This window comes from Numenius arquata, chromosome 10, assembly GCF_964106895.1.
Source record: "Numenius arquata chromosome 10, bNumArq3.hap1.1, whole genome shotgun sequence".
NCBI lineage: Eukaryota > Metazoa > Chordata > Aves > Charadriiformes > Scolopacidae > Numenius > Numenius arquata.
The window spans coordinates 685,403-703,144 of NC_133585.1; the positions used below are offsets into that span (position 1 = coordinate 685,403).

General features: G+C 41.2%; 1 protein-coding gene across 2 annotated transcripts in view; it reads right to left on the minus strand.

Moving 5' to 3' along the window:
• Nucleotides 1-2,135: 2,135 nt before the first annotated feature.
• Nucleotides 2,136-17,742, minus strand: part of MYOF (myoferlin) — a 61,353-nt gene continuing 45,746 nt past the window's right edge. For both annotated transcript variants that reach the window (XM_074154825.1, XM_074154824.1), the window contains 19 exons: nt 17,557-17,718; nt 16,847-17,012; nt 16,168-16,244; nt 12,522-12,533; nt 12,150-12,248; nt 11,372-11,497; nt 10,319-10,474; nt 10,116-10,207; nt 8,601-8,771; nt 7,979-8,127; nt 7,620-7,759; nt 6,731-6,819; nt 6,552-6,647; nt 5,820-5,961; nt 5,396-5,495; nt 4,774-4,967; nt 3,663-3,772; nt 3,209-3,356; nt 2,136-2,788 (listed from right to left, as the gene is read on the minus strand). In XM_074154825.1, the coding sequence (XP_074010926.1) occupies nt 2,753-2,788; nt 3,209-3,356; nt 3,663-3,772; nt 4,774-4,967; nt 5,396-5,495; nt 5,820-5,961; nt 6,552-6,647; nt 6,731-6,819; nt 7,620-7,759; nt 7,979-8,127; nt 8,601-8,771; nt 10,116-10,207; nt 10,319-10,474; nt 11,372-11,497; nt 12,150-12,248; nt 12,522-12,533; nt 16,168-16,244; nt 16,847-17,012; nt 17,557-17,718 (2,265 nt within the window). In that variant the 3' untranslated portion in view covers nt 2,136-2,752. The remainder of the gene's footprint in view (nt 2,789-3,208; nt 3,357-3,662; nt 3,773-4,773; nt 4,968-5,395; nt 5,496-5,819; nt 5,962-6,551; nt 6,648-6,730; nt 6,820-7,619; nt 7,760-7,978; nt 8,128-8,600; nt 8,772-10,115; nt 10,208-10,318; nt 10,475-11,371; nt 11,498-12,149; nt 12,249-12,521; nt 12,534-16,167; nt 16,245-16,846; nt 17,013-17,556; nt 17,719-17,742) is intronic.

The window sequence follows — 17,742 nt, forward strand, 5'->3', positions numbered from 1 at the left end:
CTCTGTGAACACATGAGACTTGGGATGGCATCTTGTGGTTGTTCAAAGAAATGCAAGAACACTTGCAGATGATGAATTTACTGCCTCTTTATTTTACACTGAGATGCTTTAGGTGCAGATTTTTCTTCTTGAGCCACGTGATGATTTTTTCTTGAACAGTCTATCTAGTTGTCAAGTACATGACAGTAGCCGTTAGCCTCCTTACAGCCTGTTCCAATAGCCAGGGCTTGGGGTGACTACAGCCAGCAACTGCTGGTGGGTACCTGGGTGTATGGGAGAGTGCCCTGCTCTTGTGTGAGCCTCCCTGGTGTCAGAGACAGGAGGACTCAGACGTACTGCTGCTATTGAGCCATTGTTTGTTAAAAGCATTTGCTGTTTAACTTTGGCCTTTCCCTGCCTGTCTCAGCCAGCAGCACAGCTGAATGGCACGCAGGCCCAGAGAAGGTACCTCTTCAGACATTTCCTTTTCCCAGAACAGTCATTTCAGACCCAGATAATCTCTTCTGCGAAGCACAGGTCTGTACTGGGGACCTAGGGACTGGAGCGCAGCTGAACCGGCCCCGTCAGCTCCCAGGCCAAAATACGTCAGCTCTCCAGGCTGGGGAAAGCAAACTCGGGGGAGGAGGAACTCCTGGGGTAAGTAATGTCCTGTTTTAAGGAAGAGTGGTGTCAGGCACATCTACGTTCTGCCCTTTTCCTGTGGCAGTGGGGCAGTGGCAGAGTGCTCCCGGCCAGCCAGTGCCCAACAAGAGCAGCATGAAGCTGTTCCCTGCACAGGGCTAAAGCTTTGCCAACTGTTTGAACGAGGCAAAAAGCCACTGTATGTTGGAGTCACACACAACAGCTACACCGGGGATTACGGATTTGACTGGTATCGTATGGTATTAATGCTCACACTGTCTGTCTTGTGAGCATGTGTTTCCTTTTGTTGCTGGAGCGGGCTGGGAGGCAGAATGGCTTCTTGGGCTTTTCAGGTCTGTTTTTAATAGTGTTGCCTAATTGTAGTGACACTCTCAAGCCTGTGCGTCCTTGGCAGCGGGAAGAGGGTGGACTCGGCTCCGAAAGGCAGTTCCCGCCGCTGTTCAGCGCTGGGCGAGCAGCTTGCTCAGGTCCCGGCTCCAGTGCGTAACTGTTTGCTGGGGAAGGCACTTTCAAGGTAAATGCTTCCCAATTACGGCCATTACAAGCAATACACTTTCTTGTCTTACAATGAGAGTAAGGCTGCGTGATTTTTTACTGTGCGTCAGATTTATGGCATTGATTGAGACCCATTTTAATAACGGACAATCAAACATCAGCTGCTACAAATTGCCAGTTATTTCTGCAGTGCTGTTTTGTCATCAGTGAAGGGACGAGCCATCGGGATGGTGGTTAGTTCCAGCTCTGAGCTCTCGTTCGTAGGTCAAGATGCTTGAGAGTTTCTTACCTAAAAACTGAAGGCTTTCTGACAGGATGACTGCTGCTTGCTCTGCTCTAGCCAATGGGACTTCACAGCCTGGAAATTACTTCTTGTAATACCTTTATTCTAGCTTGTTCACCAGAATTAAGTCAGTATCATTTACTTATTTTGCCTGACAACTGTATGGTTATTTTACAGTGCTGTGTTATAAGAAAGCATTAAGTGTGCCACTAAATACAATTACAGAGATTGTTCAAGACTAATTCATTCTTGCAGTTGTTTTTGGCATCTTTTAAAGATAGCTGAAGTCTTTATCCAGGCAAGAGTGTGGCAACGGTACAAATTGCTGGTTTCAGGTTCTGCATTTCAAGCACCAGAGAACGTTCAGGGACATGCTTCTGCTTTGCCCTCCAAGAGGCAGGTGGAACCCCAGCCTATAACCTGATTTTTAGTGTGGGTTATGTTTTACTGGGCGGGATCTGGGTTGTGTATCCTCTTACACTTTGATTCAAGTATAGTGAAACTATAACAAATTTCATTTCTTTATTAATTTCCTAATTAATGAAGAAATTCATTAGAACTTTGTGCAAAAGTATTTCCTTATTCTTCACTGTAAAGATAACAGTAGAATACCTTAAACTCCAGAATGGTGGCATTGCGTCCTCTGAGAGACACTGTAAATACCTAATGCTTTGTAGTTTTGCAATACATAAAGAGAACCAGAAACTTGTGTTTTACTTATGGACATTTTATTTAAACATTTGTAAATGATACTAAGTAAACAGCATATTATTTATTTCTATGTGCATGCAGTTGTTGTCAAGTCTTCAGTGCAGTAATTAAGAATTTTAAGCAGCACGATACTGAAAACTTTTCTAGAAAGAGTATCTGACCCTTCTTGCACTGCACCATGAGGTTTCTTTGCTGTACATAATGAGACGTAGTGCTTGTTTTTCATTAAGTTAAAATGCAAAGTTTCAAAGTGTGCCCAACAGAAAGGAATTCTCAAAAGGAAGTATCCACTAAAAAATAAAAAAATAGAGAGAGCAATAGCAGGCAGCTTTCTGAGTGATTTTTATGAAAAATCAAATTTAAAAACAAGGAAGTCAGAATTTTACCAGGTGTAGATATTACTGAAGTAAAAAAATGTCCATGAGGGGGTTTATCCTTTGCTTTTTAAAAACACCTGTAATGACCCTGTGAACCTTGGCTAACCTCAGTCAAATTCTTCCTTATCCATTGTACAGTTCCAAATAATAGCAGATGAGAAGGATGGAGAGCTTGCTGAATTTGGTCCACAGCCTGAGGCCAAGCCTCAATACTAGTTACAAAGATGAGGTAAAAAACTCTTCTTTAAATTGGTTTCACGATCTTCATTGACAAATAGTTCTGTTGGGGGAGAAAGGAAGAAACACTGGAGGTAAAAAGCTGTACACAAAATACTTCAGTGTAGTTTTGTAAAAGACATTTAAGATATTAAAATAGATCAGAATGTATTCAGGTGTGATAATTTCAGTTCAAATACAGTAAAAATGAGTAAGATATTTCAGATTAAAGTAGACTGAAATCCAGACCCTAGACCATATATGAACTATTTTTAATTGTGTAGGTTATTAACACTTCTAAAGCATTCATTTGCTCCATCTTTAGTTAATAGGTTAATTCTAACATAATTTTTTTTTTTCTCAATAAAGGTCAGTTGAAATTGTTTATAGCCATAAGTCTGTAATAATCCCTATCTCTTAAGGAGGTCTGTTGCCACAGGAGCAGGGGTGGTGGCTTTAAGCAGTATCACGTACGAGTCCTTACCGGCAGCGAGTAGAGGAGGACTGCTGCAAACAGGAGTAAAACCAGCAAGACGATAAGGCCGATGAAGAGCCATTTAAACCTGCGCCACACAATAAATTTCATTGTCTTGCAGGGATTTGTAAACCAAAGGAAGGAAGTATCTGGTCGGCTGCATTTTGAAAGAAACAAATATTACTCATACTATAAAAACAGGGAAAACTTAAGCATGAAGAAAACACCGATAGTTTTGCAATGTAAGACAGCAGTTTCAGTAAACGTGTGCCATTAATACCAAAAACACCTTGCAATTTATCCTAGTGCTTGCAGAAGGAAACAAGATTGGCTTTTACAAATGTAGTTTTGGAAAGGATAATTGCTGTCTAATGTATCCTTTACTGCATGCGGATTTTGTCAAGGATATCGCAGTAGCGAGATGGTATCTACTTCTCAAGCTAGTGAGAGAAAAAGAGCTTACTTTGGTAGGTCTAGTTTGGGGTTCATGTTGGGTTCATCTCTTCCTTTGCCAGCTGGCCTTTCCTCAGCTTCTTTTTCATTGACAACTTCCAACGTCATTTCAACTTTACCCTTCAGAAAACATGTGGCAGGAGACAAGCATCTTACTGAGACAGCACTAATGGCACTCGTTTGGTACGTACACAGCGCAGCCTGGCAGCAGCTCACCGTGTGCTGCTGTGTGGGTTCCAGTTCCTTCTCAAAATAGACTTACTTCTGCACTATGACAGTCACAATACAGTATCAGAGAACGACATAAAATGGCTCTGCTAATTAATTTGTCGTTTTGTTTTAAGCTACCCGTCGTTTTTTTCCAATTTAGCAAAGGAAAACCAATTCTCTTCTTTCAAGAGCAAAAAAACCCACAATTCTTTTCTTTCAAGAACAAACCAAGGACTGTGCCTTTTCCAAATGACTAAGCATCTCATTGGTTATATTGCTGTGGCTGAGAGATGGTTCTGAATATGTTTCCTCATTTATTAAATTCCAGGAGTAAAGTTTAAAGGCAAAAAACACTAGAAGAGACAGACACGCTTGAAAGGCTTATTATTCTAGCAAGTGATAACTACGCATTTATATTCTTCACAGAACACGTTAAGGTGCTTTAGGTCTTCTCATTGCCCTCATACTCACGAAGCCAGTCTGGGGGCTCAGTACACAAATTGTATTTGCTGTGTACAAAAATGCTTTGGATTTAAAACTTTTTTCTGTAGCCTTTAATGCATTGAGGATGTTTCATGTTTCTCCTAAGCAATAACGTGATAAACTCATTCACACGATAACTGTTGGCTGCTTTGGTGAGATAGCATGACTCAACCTGGTGGCGGAGTCCTTCAAGTTAAACAGAGCTAAAAACAAAATAAACACATTTAGGTATTAAACTCATACTTTGAAACAAAAAATTATTGATGGAGCAAAATTCCTGACCTTGTGCATGGAATGTTCTGTTTACTCCTCCTCTGTCTGTCCACTGAAAGCTAACAGCCAAGCGGGGACTCTTGATGGTCTGTCTTTATCATTTGAAAAGCAAGGTCAGCACGTTTTAAGTACATTTTAAAAAGTACTAGTCATACCGCTAAAATACGGGAGCCATCCTTTTCTACGTAGCACGGCCACCATCCTTTCATGGCTTTCTGCTCAAAGAGAGAGGCAGTCCTGGGAGCCTTCTGGGAGCTGTCTGCCTGGAATTCCGGGATCATGGCTATAGTGCACTTCTCTGGAGTCTTCGCGGGAATGATGGTTTTATGTAAATCAAGTTCCACAAAGCCTGGGAAATGGATAAAAAACCAAACTCTGCATAACACAACCAAGCCTACAGCACAGTGGTTCTACAGCAGCCTTTCCTCTCTCTAAACGCGGGATACAGGAAAAACAATCAACAGACACATTGCACCCTGTGGTGAGTAATTTTACTTAAAGAAAGAAACAAAGTAAGTTTTCAGGCACATTATCATTTTGTGCACGTTGTGGCAGGGCTGACCTGGATAGAAGTACCTTGGTTTACCTGCCAGAAGGCCTCTACTGAGCGAATATCCACTCGTTCATTCACGAGCAACCCTGTACTGCGTGGGAAAGCAGGAGTGTCTGCATGCTCAGGGGCTCATTTGTGAACACAATCCTTATGCCATAGTTTAAAATTGTTCATTTTTATCTCTTACTTTGAGACAAGAATAATTCTTTTCTTAGAAGTCTTACCCAGATAGTCATCCAAGGAGAACTTGTCATTATCCCATATTTGAATGATCAGTTTGGGTGGGATTCTGAATTCTGTCTTGTCAAGACTCCAAAAATGTTCCTAAAAATTTAAAAAAAAAAAACCAATCCAAGCACCTTTTTAAAATTACTTAGGAAAATTCAAAGCTGTGGTCTGTTAGTACTTGTGAATTCCAGGGTTGGTGGAAGTGTTAAGGACCTAATCTTGCCCCTGCTAAGAGGAGACTGCTCCTGCTGCCAGTGTCTTGTTCCTGGCTCAAAGGCAGAACTGAATCTGCTCACAACAGCAGTTTAGGAAGAGCATGCAGAACTGAGCCCAGCTCGCTCTCTCAGTATGTAGGTACAAAATTAGCAGACTAATTTTACAATCTGTATTCTAAATATGAAAATCTTTAGAAATACTTACCTTTTTGGAAACTACACAGAGTTGCTCTGCTGGGAGATAGTCAAAAGGAAAAACAAATCTCCAGTTGAAGTTCCCTTCCCCATCCAACGATCGGTAGTGAACATCGGTTTTCTGCTTATTTTCTTCATTACCAGGCATCCATCTGAAAATAGACAGAAGTGTCTGGTCTTTGCAGTGGGGTTACACTGGGGCTTGTGTGTGCTGTAGCCACAGCACTAAGTGGCTGCAAACAAGCCCTAAGAGCTGCTCACAGATGGCTGGAGGGTCTTTCCCACCCCCTTCTCTGTTTGCTTCCAGTTTGCACTGTAAATAGGAACATAGGAACAGAATTTCTGACCTGCTAAGACCAGCACTGTATCAGGGGTGAGTTACTGGCTGGGGTTTTTTATTGCCCTTTTAGGAGAAATTAGATCAATAGCCTAGTAGTATATTTCTCTGATTTCTATTTCATTTTTTACATTAAGACTAGAAAATGTAAAAAGAATCCAGGTTATGCAGCACCAAAGCTACCTCGCTATCTTTTCAGTTGCTTCTCCTCTCAGGAGATGAACTGCTGGGATCTGTCACGGCACACTGCCTGGCCATGCTTGATCTCCTCGCACCTCCGTACGGCTCAGAGGCCAGTGCTGTCCCAGAGCTGAACCAAATCATTGTTGGGAGCCATGCTCTAGGCATTCCCAGGACATTCTAACATCACTCACTTGTAAGTGTTACATGACAAAGTGCTCCTACCCCTTTACGTAAATGTCACTCATTTCTTCCCCTGTGATGCTCTTTTCATCCAGAAGGACATCTTTGGTGTTCCAGACAATCACCCGCAAGATATACCTAAGAGAGAGGATGTTTGGGAAAGAGAATTGAATGGCTTTGCTGGGGCTGCCGGACAGTGTGTCGTATGCGCGGGTACTCACTTCTTGGCCTTCCGGGGAGTGATGTTGAAGGGAGGGCCTGGAGGTCCTAAGCTCTTGGGGAAAACATCAACCCACATCTGGAGCTTTCCCTGTAGCAGTGGAGAAGACGGATAAGGGGTTGTTGCATCCAGGTTTGTCCTGGTAATTCCATGGCAGTGCTTATTGACACGCTTAGTACTAATTCTAGCCACAGAGCAGAGCTCACTCGCGTTACCAATGTCAGAACTTGTACAGACTTTAGGTAGGAGCACGCCCAGTCCCTCAGTTACATACGCTTCAGTTCTCATTCTGTAGGTCCAGGTTTCTGTTCTCTCACAGGTGACATTAAGTGCAGTGTCACACACGTGGCTGAGAGTTTGCAGCCAGTGGCCGCTCCCTGCAGGCCACCACTGCAGATTCTAAAACTCATTCAAATGCAAGCCCCTCTGTTTTTGCAGGTACGTTTTCTGGTTGCTGCAGAAACTTTCTTAAAAAACTCACCACTGGTGAGTTACTAAATGCAGAAAACAAATGTTGGCCTTTGTTCCTCCCTAACAGAGAGGTCCAGGTAGAGAAATGACAGGTTTGGTTTCGTTTGCTGAGCGTAGCTCTCGAGCCAGGCTTTCTCCTTTGCTGTTCGTGAGGTACTAAACACGCATTCCCCTTTATTTCAGTAACAAAGTAATAAATAAATCTTTCCCAATTTCCACTCTGTCAGTGTTTAAGGTGTCATTTTGGGGTCGTAATGGCAAAACCTAACTGCATTTTGTTGTTTCTAGACTAACCTGCTTTAGTTTCTCAGCCAAGCAATATTAATCCGTAGCCTCTTCCCCTGAGTGATCCCACTCTATTGACAATACACTATAAATGCAGCACACTATAAATTCTGCACCCCAGAAACCAGAGGTACCTGGGAGATGTTGGGCTGGAAAGTGCTGTATAAGGTCCTCGTCTCCACGTGTTCAGGAACCAGGCCCTGGGTCCTGAGGATATGGAGAGCCAGCCGCTCCTCACCTGGACCAAGATGCTGGTGCAAAATTTTGTTGGTGTCTGAAATAAAAGAAATGGAAAAAGAACAGGGGCTCATAAAAAAGAATTTGAATTTGAACTTTAAAAAAAAAATTAAAACCAGATATTTAAGATTGAGCAGAAAATCCCACTCAACATTTAAAAAAATCAAATTATTTTTCTAATTTTCCATAAATAACTGAAAAGTTTTGTATCAATATGAAATTAAGACTGAAATATAAAATAAGTGAACAAGCTCACCGGCTTCCTCCAAAGTGTAGTCTCGTCCCCCGTAGTTAATCTTTCTGCCATTTTCCGAGAGGACAGGAGGAGCATAGCCTTTAAACCTGGCTACATTTTGCAATAACTGGGTTGGTTTTAGCTGATCACGCCAGGTATTCACACCTGAACTTTTAGGAAAGCAACAGAAACACATCCTAAAATTATTCACCACTCGGAGCATATACACGTCATGTAAAATGTATTCATTAAACCAATTCCAAAAGGGCAGCGCTGTAACTGCCTACATTGAGGCCACTCCAGTTTGACAGTGACATGATTTTCTACCAGCTCAGTTACCTTGCAAGACAGTGATTTTTTCTTTACAGGTCAAAATAATTTATGCTAACAGATGCCTTCATATTTATTTCCGTGAGTGGGTCAGAAAATGCTGTTAAGTGTATGTTATCTGGACAGAAATAACACACATTATCATATAAAGAGAATATTAAAATGTTTGACATCATGGCTTTTAGTCAAGGCTCTTCTGAGGACTCTGCAGCTTAACTTGGAATTCAGTATAATTGAAGGAAGTCCAGATTTTGTACAGAGACAGGGTACTAGAGCTTACAGATCACAACTTTCAATAGAACAAAGGACCTACACGCAGTACTGCTGGGGGATGCCACAGTGGGAGCCGTAACGGGAAAGGAATCTGTTCTCAAGGTCAATGATGGTCTCACCCACTTTTTCATCACGAGTCAATGTGTCATAGTCATAGACAGAAATTTTCAGATCCTTTTCTTGCGGCAAGAAGCAGCTGAGCTCATACATTCTAAACATAAAAATGTCCAGTTAATGCTATTGCTCTTTTGAGCAATACTTTTTATTTTTAAACTTACCCTTCCCCCAACCTTAAAAACCCCACTTTTTAGTTTTTGAGCAATAGGCTTTACAAAATATACAAGGGATGCTTCCAATGCTGATAAATCTAGCAGTAGTTACCACTCATGCTGCAATTTCCATTTGCACTTATTAATAATTCCATTTGTACTCCTGTGGCTATTACAGCCCTCCTTTCTGCACAAGGTATTACTTAGATGTTTCCTGTGCAGCAGCTCGGATTGGACTGAGAAAGGAACTGGTGTGGCTGCAGCCACTCTGGAAAGGGGATGGTTCTTCAATTCATGGATTCTATATGATCAGAAATGTTTGATTTTTTTTTTTAACCACAGTACAAACACAGTTGGAGCCTTAAAAAATATGATTCAAATGTTTAGCTTCTCTGACTGGAAAGGATTACTCTGTTATCCAGTCGTCCTACACAAAACAGACTCCAGCTTTCTCAAATGAATCCTCTGAATTTACTTTCAAGATACGCAGCCTCATGGTTTCTGCAGCTGCTGAATCCATTACCATTGAGGTAAAGTATGCCATGGTTAATGATTCTCTTCATCCTTTTGTTTGTTTGCTTTATTTGTAGGCTAACTTTTTAACTTCCAGAATCATTCTGGAAAAACTTGGAATGGTGAAGGTATTTTGTACCTGTAATCAAGTCTCTTTGCTGCCCGTTTCTTTGCTTAAGCTGAACATGCAAAATCCCGTAGCACGTCATTGGGAAGTGTGCTTTCCCAATCCTCTAGAATCCTTCTCGTCCTCCACTCCTAACTCTCTAACTCATCAAAGTCCTTTTCTAACACTGGACACCAAACCAGACCCAGAATTTCAGCAATTATAAAGATGATGCAACCTCTCCATTCCTAATTAGGCTTCTTCTATTCATGTATTTCAAAGATCTCATTAGCCTTTGAAGGAAAGGCCAGCGCACTGGGAATACATGTGAAGCTGATTACTCATCGAGACAGCCAAGTAGCTTTTCAGAATTAAAACTTTCTCTATATTCTATAAGTATATTTTGTTACTCTTGTACGCGTAACACAGAGCAGTTTGAAGGCACAGCCAGTGTTTCAGTCCAAGCTACAGAGAAGCTATAGACCGGCCAAACACCCATCTTGTCCAGTGGTTTCAAAGGGAAATGCCTTCTGCAACTCTGCTCACAATTAACTCTCTGTATAGAACTATGAATATGAGCATTGGATATTTCAAATAAAGATTTACCTTAAAAAATAGGAAAACATTCTAAAATACAATAAATTGGAAATACAAAAAAGTTTCTTACCTGCCAAAAATTGGGTTGAGAGTATTAGGGACATAATTATCTCTGTCTTCAATTACTTTTTTACTTAGGGATATTTTTATATAAGGATCACACTATTCAAAATAAGAAAAAAATATTAAGAAATAGTTAATCAAGGCAAATTTTATTTAAAGTATACTACGGCAGAGTTAGCTCACAGACATTCCAAAAGCAAGAAGCCTCACCAGCCCGTTATTGTCCTGGGGTTGAAGCTGCAAAGCTCGAACGATGTAAATCCGCACAATGCACTCCTGGGGCCCGCTGTCCGGCAGCTCGCGGAACTGGCGAGGAGGAGCTGGGAGAGTGGGGTCGTCAGGTAATGCGTAGATCTTAAAGGAGCCCTGAAAATAACATAAACACTCAGGCAAGATAAATGTAGAAAAGTCACTCTGCTAGGTTTGGGTTTTCTTATTTATTATATATTGGAAGAGCAAAGTTCCAGCCTGATCCCAGCCACTTAGAGGTCTCGTGTTTTAGGTTAGCAAAGACTGACTGCAAAGGCACAGGCGTGTCCTTAGGGATGTAAGTCAGTGCAGCTCTTCGGAGTGCAAGTCACCCGTTTTGCTCCAGCTGAGAACATGTAACACACACTTCATATCTGGGTCCCTCTCCAAAAGCATCATTTAAAGTTTGGGGTTTGGGTTTTTTTTTGTTTCTTACATCCAACGTTAACATTATTTTAATCTTTAAAAGTCACAGACAGAGTCACAGAAATAGTACAGAATACCTTTTCCAAATTCCTTCTAAAAGTGTCCTTCATTCAGAACATCTGCAGGTGAAACTTCAGCCCTGTTGAAGAGGTTCTGGCCAGGTTCTGTTCCACAGGTGCCAGGGAAGGTCACTTAAGCACCAACAAGATTGTTTTCAATTAACACATCTCACGTTCAGCGTGAGTGATGTGTAGCTGTCCCTGCCTTAAAAAGCATAGCCTGCACCTAAGCGGCTACGAGCGTCTCCTGCCACATGAACATGTATTTAAACACAAATGCTTGCAGGCAACTTACCTGAGAACTGCATTGGGCTTGCACACACAAACCTGCATCCAGCACTGGGCTTGCACACACAAACCTGCATCCAGCATTGAGCTTGCACACACCCCCCTGCATCCAGCACTGGGCTTGCACACACAAACCTGCATCCAGCACTGGGCTTGCACACACAAACCTGCATCCAGCACTGGGCTTGCACACACAAACCTGCATCCAGCATTTGTTTGTTGCCTGCTATTTGAAATTTACCTTGAATTCCCCAACCACTGATGGATCATCGCTGTCCTCAGATTTGCCTCTGTATAGTTTAAATGTGTCACAGAAGTCTGTTAAGCTATTAAATTCAGGTACTTTTTCCAATTCACAGTCGTACACCTTAAAAAAAGAAAAAGGAAAGGGAAAAAGTGCAGTTTAGAACTCATCCCACATACCAGCCGCAGCACTGTGGCACTGCCCAGGCTATTGTGTGTTTGATGGAATATCTTAAGGAACCAAAGCATTTGCAACTAATTTTATTTTTACAGCAAGTGGAAGCGAATGCAACGTTTGAAGACCGTGCTGTCAGGCTTCATTTAGGCCCTGTTAAAAATTAATAGATAGCATTTCAGAAGCTTATCTTTACTGTCTTTGTTAGGTGTATGAGATGAGAAAGGGAAGTGGCCTGGCTTCAGCTTGTAACCAACAGCGGGAACAAGCGCTGAGCCCCGCGGTTGGCTCTTTGTCAATGGGTAAGTTGGTGTAGGAGGTGCCTGGCACCCAGAGAAACCCAGAATAAAAGTCCATTTGACTGAAGATTGGATTAGACACTGAATACATCGCTTAATAAATGTAGTTAGGTAGAAAAGAAGCAAAGATACCTTTTCTTAAAAACCTTAATTTCACCACATGAATTAGGAATGGACCATTACAGGAAATCACGGCCAGTTAAATTTTGAAGAACATTTAAAAAAACAAAGGGCCCAGCTCTGACTGGGCTTTAGGCCTATAAACATTGAGATACATTAATTTACTTTATCCTGAACAATACCTTTAAAATGTCATATCCTTTTTTAATATACTGTCCACATTTTTCGTGTTCTCCTACTGAAGCATAAAATTTGCTCCACCAATCGACAATTTCTTCCTCCTTAAAGAAAAGCAAATAAAAAAATTTGTTATTGGGAGATAAAGCCTCTTTACTGTCACACTGCACAGGGGAAACAGTGACCAGTGAAGGGAACTAAAATACAGGGCACACAGTCAGTACAAGCTGATCACAGGTTCTGTGTCAGATATTTTCAGAGATTACTGTTCTTATCCATACACTGGATACGCTCATTTAGAAGGCAGTCTGATACACTGATTTTCAGCTCGTTTACAAGAAAGCAATGTGTAGGTTTTTAAAAGTAGTGTCCATTACCTTTTCTGTCAGCTGCTCGTGAGGATCAAGTCATAAAAAAGAGCAAAATAAAAACAAGGGTAAGGATAGGATCTGTAGAATTTTACACAGTTAAAAAGGCTTTAAAAGTTTAGGTTTTTATATATAGTATGTACGTAAAGTAAGTTCCCACTATCAATAATTTATAAATACTGTTAAAATATATTCGGATACCATGTGTTTGACTTTTTGGTTTTTTTCAGCTGTCGGTATGTCCTAGATATTAAACTGGAGTGTAGATACATATATATACACACACATATATATATATATATATATATATATATATATATATATATATATGAAAAATTTAAAAAGCAAGTTTTCAGGACATTATCAGCCTGTGCTTTGTTCTTTGCATAACAAGCAAACCTGAGAGAAACTTGGTTTTCTTGTGGTACCACTGCAGCGTTACACTCCGGATTCCATTTACTGGTTCCCACAGTAGCACCGCTCCCCGCTTTCATCTGCGGGTGCAGAGAGTGCTGCAGCTCATTTGTTTCACATGAAAAAGGGTTTTTAAGAACACTTAGAAATCCAAATCTATTCCAGAAATTCTTTTCCAAACAAAATTCACATACATAAAATTCAAGTAATTTTTTTTTGCATTTTTTTTGAACATTTACTTCTTTATAAAACAATGTGCTAATGCTTAACAGCCTTTCCTTGTACTATAGTGTTTCAGTTGTTCACAGGCTGTGGATTTTCAGGAGTATGATAAAAATAAGAAGAATTGTAAATTACAGCATCAACCAGTTTGTGTGTCTAGAGATTTATGGGTGTAAGTGCAATAACAACCTGCACAATCCAAAATTCTTCACCTGTTACATGACAGATACCGTAATTATGCCCAGAGAGGCCGTTAAGAGCAAGCCCCACGCGCCCCACTTGGAAGCTCTGATCAGCAAGTGTGATTAAAACCCAGTGTTTTAATTTAAAGGCATAACCCATAATCTTTTGTGCAAAGCAGAGGAAATATGGAAAACATTTTATGAGTAGAAGCCCAAGGCATCAGTAGGTCAGGACATGGCTCTGGTATATCCTGCTGATTTACTCCCGTTTCTATCTGTAGGTAATTGCCTGCCGGGACGCTCGGGTCTGCTGTCTCTCAGTGCCCCTTAACTTCCACTCACTAATCCAGCAGCGGTGTTTCAGATTTGCATGGGACGGGCAGATTTTCTACAGGCAATTGGAGTGATTTACTCTCAGAAACCATATCATTAGTGATTGGCAAGACTTACAGGCAGAATTCATGGGGTAACTTTGAATCCTTCGCCATATTTAAATTTGACACAATGTTTGTGACACTGACAGCATGAAGGGTAGCTTGTGTAACCATGCACTCATAACTCAAACTCCCCATTTAGAGCCTTTTCACAAAACATCCTGTGGAGAACTCCAGATTTTTCATCAAAACGTACTCTTGGAAGAGTTTAAATTGGGAGGAGGGTGTTTGGTTTTTTGTTTGGTTTTTCCCCTTGATATACCTTCAAATGTCTCTTCAAATAATGCACTTTGTAGCTTAAGGAAGAAGAGGTTAAGAAAAAAAAAAATCAAAACCTTAAGACCACCTTTAAAAATTCCCAAAGCAAATGATGCATCTTCAGTATCTGAACTATTGTGACTACCACTGGTAAGCAGGATGTGCTCACAGAATGCCAAAACACAGCAGGAAACGCCACATGAGAAATTTGAGATTTTGGAGTGAAATATTCACATGTAATGGTTACTGTTGGTTTGTAGTGTGCCCGGTGACTTCACTGTACATTGTGAAGTTTGCAAGACACTAACACTGAACTATTAGCTTTTTGAACATCTAGAAATTATGGAAAGAAAATCAAGAGAGATAGTGGATACCTAGAAAAGTTAGAATTATATTTACTGTAGATTTATTTTTTTCTCCAGGAAGTTTAAATATTAATAGTGTGGTTAAATAAATCTGGCTGATTTGTGTGCTTTAGTACATGGAGTCCAAATAAGCTGACACACACAAAAATGTTTTTGAATATTTCATACATACGGTACCCATCTAGTAAGAGTTTCAGAAGACAGATACCCTAATCCTACACAAGCACCATCTCCTCCAAAATCCCTCTCCGCAGTGAGTGACGAGATCGGCACAGCCCCGCGGCCCCCTGCCCCCCGGGTACCTACGTGCACTGTGGTGGGAGAGGCCATTCTGCTGACTGCTGCTGACACACTGCTCAAACACTGCAAATTGCAATGGAATTGATGAAATTCTGGCACTTTGTGTCCTCAGGGTGTTGTCTGCATTTCACTTACACTTTCCAGGTGTACTTATTTCACTTTAAATAGCTGTGAATATTATCTCCCTCTCATATGGACGCTGTCACTGGACCGCGCGTTACAACACATTTCTTTTGGGCGATGTCAAACGAAATCGTATTTCACCTTATGTAGCATTTCACATTTCCCCTCATATAGTTGAAATCAAATACACAAAGTCAATCAGTTTTGCCAGCTGGTTCAAAGTGCTAAGTTTTCTTTATTTTTTTTTATCTATTTTCTTAAAATTTTTAAAGGAAATAAAAATTCTCTGTACTACCTATCAAGTGTTTCTATTGGAACAGAAGGTGTAATTCAGATAAAAGTTTGATATGTTCTAAATGAAATATTCAGGACAATTTACTTGTGTGATGAAAGTAAACAGAAGAAGATGGTCTGTGAGAGCCTGAATATCATTACATTAAATACAGGAGAAGAGATGAAGAAGAACTGCTGCCAAGAACGCCCTCAGAGAGCAGAGAGAGTTGGAAAGGTTAAATTCAGTATTTACTTTGGGACCTCTGTAAGAAAATAAGTAGTTCTGCATTTTTGAAAAATCAAAGTTGTAGATTAAGAGCCTGCAAAATTACTATATTAAAGGGTCTAACTTTTGTGCTTCCTTTAAAAAACAGGCCACCAGAAATTTATGAAAAGATCTTCTAGGTAAGGGGAACATTTTACAGTCGTAAAATAATTGAAAATTTTTCCCTGAAAGTGTAACTGTCTGGAATTTGTCTTCACTCATGTTTCAAGCCAAGGGTAAAATTCTGCAAGGTGAATTATTGTTTACCTGGAAAGTAAAGTTGTATTGAGGTGGTCCTGAAAGAATTGGAGCAGTCGAGAGATTCACAAGGCAGAAGAGGAAAGGAAAGAAAAGAGGTGTTTTTGCAGAAAAACCTGTTTGGGTGGGATGAGCTGTAGATGGTGTTACAGTGCCAGGGGCCAGGCTGTGACAGGGACACAATGAAGGTCCGTGTCACCCTTTGACCGTGCACAGAGCACATACCTCCTGCCCGTCCGTGCGCCAGAGCCACTGGGCCTGGGCAGCAGGGGACACCTGGGGGATGGTCTGTCACACGCCTCCAGCAGCCACTGCACACATGGGTTCATTCTTAGGCTACTGGGGAACTCCACCCTGCACAAAAAGCTGTGGTTTGCTGTTTACTCTACGGAATCGGTGGTAAAAATGATTTAACATGTTTCCTTTGCTTTCCTGTCACCAAGTAACTTTGCTCCACCTGGCTTCCCAGAAGGCTGCATGTCTCTGGCAGGTCTGTCCAGAGAGTGCCTGAGGAGTCACAGCTCTGAAGGAGAAAGTCCAGCATCGAGTGCCAAAGGTTACCTGAGCTGCGAGCAGGGGCTGCGTGTCCTCCATCTCAATCACCGTCTCCTGGCGCGGCGCAGCCGAGAGCAGGCTCACTGCAAGCCAAAGACTGCATTAAGGCAATGTGGCCTCGGAAAAATATCTTACCAAACACTTCCATCAGATTGGAAATCCAAACACTTACAGAAGATGTAAAATAATTCATTGGCTCTATGTTTGATCCTCTAAAGAAAGCAATTAGTTACCATTTTTTTGCTAAAAATACACAGTATATTTTTGTGCAGGATATGCAAGCATTTCTCAGATATTTAGAATTAAAAACAGAGTAAAAGTTGGAAAAAACATGGAGGAAAACGTCAGCATTGTGTTCAGAGAGTTTTGCTGGATCACTGCATTGGTACCCAGTGCAGGGGTGCTCTCCCCGCAGGTGAAGGCCAAGCTGAATAGAACGGGGGCTGTCGAGGACCCAGAGCAGAGCACAGCCCTGCCTTTGCACTGTCCCCTCTTGCACCCCACAGAGGAGTGCACTAATTAACACCCTGAGCTAGACTTTGTTTTTCTTTCAGCTAACATTGCCTCCAAGTAAGTGCCCAAGAGGAGGCGGCTGCTTATCAGAACACCAGGAAGAGTTAACACCAAAGCCAGGTTATTCTGGCATCTCGTAAGGAAGTAGAAATTTCCATTTCCCATCGGCTACCTTTCATCTGGGGGGCGATGTCTTCTGTGGTGGTGTAGGGGTCACAGCGAAAGCTTTCCAGGAGATCGATAGTGCACTGTCCCACGATGGGCTTCCGCCCAAATGGTCTGTGGTCAATGACTTTAATCACAAGAGAGGGGCTGTATAACTCCTCTTTTGGCAAAAGCTGAAAACAAAAGGCTAGATGTCGGTTATAAAGCGAACAGAAGGAAAATGAAGAATAAAGATCCCCCCCAAGTTAGAGCTGTTACTTCATTTACTTAACTACTACTATGTGAAACTACTGCTGCATAGAACTACTATGTTCTATGGCCGTATGGTGAATGAAAATTTCTAACCTTATATTACGGTTCAATAAACGTCAATAAGAATAATTTTAATTGCCTCAAATCTTGATTTTTCTTGACTCTTGCACAGTTCCCATCCGAGCAGTGGGAAAACAGCCACACATCTACAGGTAAATCGATGCCTTTTCAAATAAATACATATATACTACACTGGATTGTGCATATAAAATTGTATAATTTATCAACATCTTACAGACATTTACATGATCTGTATTGGAATTCTCAGGCTCAGCAGATTTTTTAAATCAAAAAAGGATGTTCAAGTTTTTCTGTTCATTCTCTCATAACAAATCCTTGCCCTTTACAAGTGAGGGAGAACTGATTTTTGTATAGATAGCTGGCATATAATTTTTTGCAACGTACAACTTTCATGAAGAGAACAGAAGATGGAAAATTTGGTGTCTTTTTGAGGTTTTTGATGACCACAGATTCCACCATTTCACCCCCGCATTCCACAATGAGACTCGGAGACATAACAGGGGCCAGCTGGTAGTTTTTCATGTTTCGCAACCCCCAAGCCAGAATCTGTAAAATAAAATCCAATACAAG